The 8,437-nt window shown below is 43.5% G+C and overlaps 1 protein-coding gene across 2 annotated transcripts; it reads left to right on the top strand.

Annotated features, from left to right (window-relative positions):
- The first annotated feature begins 416 nt into the window (after positions 1-416).
- Positions 417-6,481, top strand: selenou1a (selenoprotein U 1a). 2 transcript variants are annotated; one of them, XM_017721466.2, is made up of 7 exons: positions 464-550; positions 1,824-2,196; positions 2,454-2,633; positions 4,996-5,087; positions 5,174-5,314; positions 5,474-5,638; positions 5,812-6,481. In XM_017721466.2, exons 2-7 carry the CDS (start codon positions 1,878-1,880, stop codon positions 5,905-5,907), a joined length of 993 nt encoding a protein of 330 aa, XP_017576955.1. In that variant the 5' UTR covers positions 464-550; positions 1,824-1,877; the 3' UTR covers positions 5,908-6,481. The 2 variants fall into 2 exon arrangements, with proteins under 2 accessions (XP_017576956.1, XP_017576955.1); XM_017721467.2 differs by lacking the exon at positions 1,824-2,196 and having other exon boundaries at positions 417-550.
- The last annotated feature ends 1,956 nt before the right edge of the window (positions 6,482-8,437 follow it).

Raw genomic sequence — 8,437 nt, 5'->3', positions numbered from 1 at the left:
ACCCGCATGCAAAGAACTGCGGAATGGAGAAAGTATACTAAATATTATATATTAAATATTATATATAACTATGAACTCATCTCAACTAAAAGTGAAAAAGACTATTAGCTTATTAAAGCCAAAACACTATTGCAGTAGTCTAATAGGTTCTTGCATCACCCAGATTCCATTCGAATGATGATTAATTTATTAATAAATAAATTGGTTTAATTAATAATTTAATGCAATAAAAACAAAAATATGTGTTCTGCTAATTCTCTTGAGCATTTATTGAACTGATGAAAGTACAAAGGAAAATTTCCCGTTTTCACTGGCCAGATATAAACAGATTTATAATTTGCCACGCTCATAAAAACTTCTCATATTCCACAAAGTGTAAAACCGCTGAAGACGCTCGTCTCTTTCCTCCCATCGTCGCGGCAGATCTGTGTGCCATCTGTGGCTGCCATCGTGCTGCTCGATGTTTCGGAAATCCAGAGGTAGCGCCTGCCTTCTGAGCTTTACATAAGACTGGGAGGCTCAGTAACGACGTTTCACTGAAGAACAGATTGTGAGTATCTTACGTTTTAACGTTACGGTGAAGATAATGTTTTGATGAAAACTGTTTTTTCGTTAACGTTACGCTCTCCCTCTCGTGTTCAGACGGACTGGCTCAGTTATTCCCCAATTATTAACCTAAACTCTTAATACACTGCGAACCGGACTTTGCTCGCTAGCTTAGCCGAGTCGCTTAACTAACGGTCAGTTAGCTCCAGTCAGACAGTGTGTAACCTGCCACTTCTCGAAAAGTGTTCACTCTGCAGTAAACGGCTGTTTGCAACGTGCTTGTTTTGCTCGGTAACTTCTCAGTATAAACTCGTTAACTAGCTGGCTGTAGTGAAATGCCACCTGACCGTCTTCTGCGGCGTCGCTGAGCTGAACTGAAAGAACCTGTTCAAACAACAGGTTTGAAACACAAACACAGCATGAACACTTCAGGCAATTCCTGAAAGGAAACGTGCCAGTTATGTCAATACGAGGCTGACTTCGGAAAGGTATTTGCCAGTTTATAAGCAGTCGGTCTCCGCTTGATTGTGTAACTTGCACCCGTGTCAGGACAGTTGATGTACATGTATTTACACGCAGGCGCTGTGAGCGCATCCCTGTGCTCCACTCAGTCTGCATGGATGCTGCTTGTATCGAATTGTCTCTTCGAACTTAAATGGTGCAGCATTTACAATGAAAAGAAGGGTATTCAGTGTGTAGAACCTTTTTGAAAAACATATAGGACCCAAAAGGTGTCTGCTATTATTACAACTTTTTGGTGCTATGTAACCCTTTTCAAAAAGGTTCTGTATAGGACCATTAACAGCACATGATCAATCTGAAGAACTCTTTCACAATGCAAAGAATTTTTTACTCATGCAAACAGTTCTTTGAGTGTTCATGGCTCTATATAGAACCACTTTCTTTTTTTGTGTGTTGTGTGAGTGTAACTGCTGGACCATTTAATGTGTAATGGAAAAGTTACATAAAAAGGTGGCAAATAACCAACGTCAGCCTCATGTTTGCATATTTGATACATTTTCTTTCAGCAGTTACCAAGCAGACATGTTCACGCTGTATTTGTGTTTCAAGCCTGTCTGTTCCCAGTTTAACTCCGTGACACTGAAAGTCAAATGGCGTGTCCGTGTGCTTGAAGTGCGTTGCATTTCCACACAAAAGCTGCAAGCGCGTCCCTGTACTTAACTCAGTCTGCATGAATGCTGCTTGTATTTAATACTAGATAATACTTTTGGAATGTGATCTTGTGCTTAGAGGTCATTTTTTCCTTTCCTTTCCAGCGCATTCTTGACATATGCTTTTTACCTGATAGAGAACAAGAGAACCTAGTGTGGATGCCAGCAATGGCCTTTATAAAGGTACAGCCCAAGCGAATAGCCCTGTTCTTCAGAAGAGGCCGCTGTATCTCTCATGTGAATAACTCTGTTAAAACACAAGTGTATAACTGTAACTCCACTGCAGCGGAGCCTCTCTGGCTAGCAGGCCCATCCCTAGATAAGAAACCTCAGTTTTTAATGAACAAACTCCACCCAAGGTGCCGGCCATACTTAAAGTCACCAGTATCCTGTAGTTGTATCAGCATTCATGCATATTCAGCAAATCAACCTTCTGAGAGGGTCAAGAACAGCCAGCCCAACATCCTTGAATCAAAAGGTACTGCTCTGACCTCCTCTGCTTGTGTTTGATAAAATCCCTAATGTTATAGTCTTATTTGGCAGGCAGGTTATTTAGTGTGGGAGGATGTTCGGTTCTTTGCTGCCAGGTTGAAGGGAAAAATGCTTTTTGCCTGTCAGTCAAAGATTAAACTGATAGCCGTCCTTTATTGCAGTTTTTCCAAATATGCCATCATTCCAAGCTTGTTGAAATAAATGTTTATGTAACCTTCTTTTTTTTCTGTCATCCCACTACAGCATCACCAGCAGTCTTGGAGGGCCAGACACTTGCCATGGGCATGTGGTCCCTGGGCCTTGGAGCTGTGGGAGCTGCCATAGCAGGCATAATTCTTGCCAACACAGACCTTTTCCTGACCAAGCCTGAACCTGCCACTGTAGAGTACCTGGAGGATGCTGACCTCAAAACTACCTTTGGAGGTCAGTAAAAAAATGAACGGTTTCACAGAAGTAAGTTTTGTTATTATTCAGAACATGAGTAGAGCAGCTCCTCTCCATGGATCACCACCTTATCGTGGTGGAGGAGTTTGCGTGCTTGAATGATCCTAGGAGCTATGTTGTCTGGAGCAAAAGCTCCTGGTAGGGTCTCCCATGGCAAACTGGTCCTAGGTGACGGGTCAGACAAAATGTGGTCCATAATGACCCCTATGAAAAGACGAAAACAGGACTTGTGTACCCTGCCCGGAACAGGGTTACCGGGGCCCCACCCTGGTGCTAGGCCTGGGGGAGGGGCTCGCCAGCGAGCGTCTGGTGGCCGGGCATTTACTCATGGTGAAGGAGTCCTACCGGGCATGGTTGTCCTGTGGGATACCAGAGGCAGCTGGCAGGTATCGACAGGTCAAGCGATCTGCGGTTTCAGTCGTCGCCAAGGCAAAAACCCGTGTGTGGGAGGAGTTTGGTGAGGCCTTGGAAAGTGACTTTAGGTTGGCTCCGAAAAGATTCTGGCGACTCAGAAGGGGAAAGCAGTGTGCCACTAGCACTGTATATAGTAGAGATGGTGTGCTGCTGACTTCGACTGAAGACGTCATTGGGTGGTGGAAGGAATAATTTGAGGACCTTCTCAATCCCATCGACACGTTCTCCAGTGAGGAGGCAGAGTCTGGAAATAGGCTTGTCCATTACTGAGGCCGAAGTCGCTAAGGTAGTTAAGAAGCTCCTTGGCGGCAGGGCTCCAGGTGTGGATGAGATCCGCCCTGAGCTCCGCAAGGCTCTGGATGTTGTGGGGCTGTCCTGGCTGACACGCCTTTTCAACATTGCGTGGGCATTGGGGGCGGTGCCACTGGATTGGCAGACTGGGGTGGTTGTGCCTCTTTTTAAAAAAGGGGACCGGAGGGTGTGTTCCAACTACAGGGAAATCACACTCCTCAGCCTCCCTGGTAAGGTCTATGCAGGGGTACTGGAGAAGAGAGTCCGGCTTATAGTCGATCCAGGAGGAGCAGTGCGGGTTCTGCCCTGGTCGTGGAACACTGGACCAACTCTTCACCCTCTCCATTCTGGAGGGTTCATGGGAGTTTGCCCAACCAGTCCACATGTGCTTTGTGAATCTGGAGAAGGCATTCGACTGTGTTCCCTGGGGTATTCCTTGGGAGGTGCTTCGGGAGTACAGGGTACATGGCTCTTTGCTACGAGCCATTCAGGCCCTGTACAAACAAAGCTGGAGTTTGGTTCGCATAGCCGGCAGTAAGTCAGACTCGTTCCCAGTGAGAGTTGGACTCTGTCAGGGCTGCCCTTTGTCACCGATTCTATTCATAATTTTTATGGATAGAATTTCTAGGCGCAGTCAGGGGATGGAGGGTGTCCGGTTTGGTGACCTCAGGGTCACATCGCTGCTGTTTGCAGATGATGTGGTCCTATTGGGGACATCAGGCCGCGAACTTCAGCTTTTGCTGAATCGGTTTGCAGCCGAATGTGAAGCGGCCGGGATGAGAATCAGTACCTCTAAATCCGAGACCATGGTTCTCAGGTGGAAAAGGGCGGAGAGCCCTCTCTGGGTCGGGGATAGGCTCTTGCCTCAAGTGGAGGAGTTCAAGCATCTCGGGGTCTTGTTCATGAGTGATGGTACAAGGGAGCGGGAGATTGACAGGCGGATTGGTGCTGGGTCAGCAGTGATGCGGGCTTTTACCAGTCTGTTGTGGTAAAGAAAGAGCTGAGCCATAAGGCAAGGCTCTCGATTTACCGGTCGATCTACATTCCCACCTTCACCTATGGTCATGAGCTTTGGGTAATGACCGAAAGAATAAGATTGCGAATACAAGCGGCTGAAATGAGTTTCCTCCGCAGGGTGTCTGGACTCTCCCTTAGAGATAGGGTGAGAAGTTTGGTCATCCGGGAGGGACTCGGAGTAGAGCCGCTGCTTCTTCACGTCAAGAGGAGCCAGCTGAGGTGGTTCGGGCATCTGGTTAGGATGCCTCCTGGACGCCTCCCTCGGGAGGTGTCACAGGCAAGTCCACCTGGGAGGAGACCCCGGGGAAGACCCAGGACACGCTGGCGTGATTATATTGCCCAGCTGGCCTGGGAGCGCCTCGGAATCCCCCTCGGAGAGCTAGTGGAAGTCGCTGGGGAAAGGGAGGTCTGGGCCTCATTGCTTAGGATGCTGCCCCCGCGACCCGAACCCCGGAGAAGCGGAAGATAATGGATGTATGGATGGAGTAGAGCAGCTGTTTTTTGATATCAGACATGGGTAGTTAACCTTTGGTTTGGTGCAGAAATCAATAATGCAGTTCTGATTGTTGGATTAGGTTTTGGTTTATTTTACTGATGATTTCCACTGGTATTCATGCAGATGACAAGACATTTAAAGCTCAAACCCTGTGGGAGAAGTCGGGTGCAGTGATCATGGTTGTACGGAGGCCTGGATGATTTTTGTGCAGAGAGGTAATCTTGATGCATTCTTCTCTATTTTAGTTCAGTAAAGAGGAACTTGCCTGTTGCTGATTTGACTGGTGGTGTTGTCCTTGCAGGAGGCTGCTGAGCTGTCCTCTCTGAAGCCCCAGCTGGACCAGCTTGGGGTCCCTCTGTATGCTGTTGTCAAAGAAGACATTGGTACAGAGATTCAAGACTTCAGACCCCATTTTGCTGGGGATGTTTTTCTTGATGAAAAGGTCAGGCAACCTGTCGTTAATTCTTGTTTTAACATTTCTATAGAAGCCTATACAATGATGACTCTTACCAACCTTACATCATCTCATGTTGTTTTGTGGAGAAATGCTTTCTAGGTGAAGAAAATGTATGTACTCTAAAATGCTTACCTTTATGTACAGCGAGCTTTCTATGGACCACCCCAGAGGAAAATGGGTGGTCTTGGCTTCATTCGTCTAGGAGTTTGGCAGAACTTCTTTAGAGCTTGGAAGTCAGGTTACCAGGGAAACATGAATGGAGAGGGCTTCATCCTGGGTGGGGTATTTGTCATAGGATCTGGCAAGCAGGTGACTTTCATTGGACATACAATAAAGTATTATGAACTTTATCCTAGATGATAGCTTTTTCACTGGTTTTCATTACCTGAAATGGTTTTAAGACTAATTTTACCCTGTAAGAGAAGAATCTTGCATCCTTATGAATTGTTATTATCTAACTGTTAATCTTGTGCTGTTTATAGGGGGTCCTTCTTGAGCACCGGGAGAAGGAGTTTGGTGACAAAGTCAGCACTGAGTCCGTTTTGGAGGCAGCTAAGAAAATAGTGGTAGAGAAATAGTTTTTTTTTTTTTTTTTTTTTTTTTTTTTTTTTTTTTTTTTATAATTTTTGATGTGGAAAATGTTGTCAAGGTAAATTAAAACAGTAACAAACATTTGTCATTTTAAGTTTTCCCAGAAATGAAAGCTTAAGCTACTAACAAACAGATTAACTATTTACACATCACACCTCAGTTTCTACATTGATGCTGTGAATGTAAAGGAAAGCTCAGGTTCTTGTAAACTTAGTTGGTACTACAGAATAATGTTAGGGACTAAAGCACAAAGTGTTGCAGAAATGAACTTCCATTCAGGTGCTTAGTAATTCTTGCTGTTTGCCTCACTAATTTGTTTTGGCACTTTAGAAATGGCTTTGCTGTGGTTCTTCACTCAGTTATGTTGTTGGCTGTCTGTTGCTGGGCTGGTGACTTGGTTTGTGTGTTTTAATGACAATCTGTCTCAAAACTCTTTAGTGAGAGAGCAGATTTGAAGCTTGACATTCTTTCCTTCTCACCAGTGTTTAGTCAGGAGACAGCCAGTGGTTCTGAATCAGGTGGAGTATGCCATTTGCAATAAACAAAACAGCAGACATAAAACTGTTCCTCTGTGTTTTTCTTTATATTTGAATTGCCAGTCATGGTCAGATTAGCTCTGCAGGTTTCATTGGAGCGAAAAAAAACAAAACAGAGCAGCCTTTCTACTGTTTATTGAGAGTGAAGGAAATGTGACTGATTTTGGGGGGAAAAAATTAACCCTGAATATTTTTGATAGCAGAAATATTATCATGATACACAATATATATCATGATAATTTGATATGTAGACAAAATGCACTGGCAGATTTTTAATCACAGACTCTTAGTACAACAATTTTATTCAAAATGAACAAAATGGTATCCAATTAACCCTCCTGTCCTCTTCACCTCCCACCCCTTACTTTAGTGTTCCTGGTCAAAATTGACCAGTCTGTTTTAACTGCTCTTAAATTAGCACAAAAAACATTAACCACCATATTTTTATTCAACAGTCTTTAGCTGTGAACAATGGCTCAAAGTAGTGTTTAACCTGAATGTATAGAATTAGACATAAAATAACAGCAGTGCAAATACAAATAGAGTGAGTGAGTTGGGTTGGTGTGTATGAGCATGTTTTCTGTCTGATGGATGAATATAGTCTGGATACCCATTCATTTCCTACGGCGGTCACTTTTGACCGGGAACACCACAGGTGTAACAATTGATTAAACACTCAAAATTCAATGAAAGAGGTGATCATCACTTTTATATGCTCAAGTGCATAGTGTGGAGGATATCGCAAGGCCTTGAGGCAATCAGATGTAAAACACAATATTTATGAGTGTTTTAAATTGTAAATCGGTCAGATTTGACCCGAACATTACAGGAAGGTTAAACATGACTAATTATGATTGTAATGAGACATGCAGTTGGTCAACGTTATTAAAGTTCCGACAACATTGGTGCTGGTTGTTGATGGTTGTTGTTACTGTCTCCCCTGTGTCCATTATACAGGGGAGACCGTAACAACATCAGCAACAAACGGTTAACAACAGCAATAAATACAAGTGCCTCCGCGTAGCTTTTGGTATAGCTCTCCGCCCCTCCCTTGGTCCGGACGCGCCCTCTGATTGGCCAGTAAGTGACGAGCGTGACGAGGATGATGAATGACAGCCCGATCCACCTATAAGGTGAAAGACCGACTGGCGCAGAAAAGAGCTAAAGAGAGAGCGAGAGAAAAACACGCACAAGGCGCTCACACTTAACACATATTATGCTTACAGAAGCATATTGTTTATCATAACAATGACGAAACGTCATATTGCCCACCTCTAATCTGTTGTGACTTCTTTGGGTGATTTTATGCTCCACCCTTGTCAATTCCTGAGAAAATTTGCTGTCGTTGCAGGTGCTTTCCATTTGGAGGTTTTGGCTCTCACTGTGGTTCAGTCACCATTTTCATACAGACTGATATACTGGTTTGTTTTACCTGGTAGTTTGCAAGGCTGAAAGTAAGTGGGGTTTACAGTACATTGTACAGATCTGACTGATCAATCCTGGTTTTATTCAGTCAGCTGACTATCCTTTCTACATGGGGACACAGGATAACTGTTCAATAAATTAAACAAACATGGAAGTAAAGAAAGTATTTCTTCACTCTAGTTCCTTTTATGTAATATTGAACAATTACTGTAAAATTTGCAGTCAGGAATATATTATACTGTGTTTCAGACTGGGGAATTTCTACAGTACAAATTTCTTTTTACTGATGAACTAGCAAATTCAGGTATTCAAACTCTAATCAATCAATGAACTTGCATTACACGTGCACTGCACTTTGCTACCTAATTGCCTCAATGGTTATTTATATAAAATAAATAAAGTTATTTTCCAAAGTTTACTCTGAATAAAATCATCTTTGGAATGGCTTTGTAACACAGAAAAATTTGTGTACAGCACATTGCTACATGCAAATACTTGAATCAAAACCTTTATTATGTTGTACTACATAAATACATACGACACAGGTAAGAAAATT

This window comes from Pygocentrus nattereri, chromosome 5 (genome assembly GCF_015220715.1).
Source record: "Pygocentrus nattereri isolate fPygNat1 chromosome 5, fPygNat1.pri, whole genome shotgun sequence".
NCBI classification, from domain to species: domain Eukaryota; kingdom Metazoa; phylum Chordata; class Actinopteri; order Characiformes; family Serrasalmidae; genus Pygocentrus; species Pygocentrus nattereri.
The sequence above is the reverse complement of the archived record's forward strand: the minus strand, read 5'-3'. Positions and strand labels throughout refer to the sequence as shown.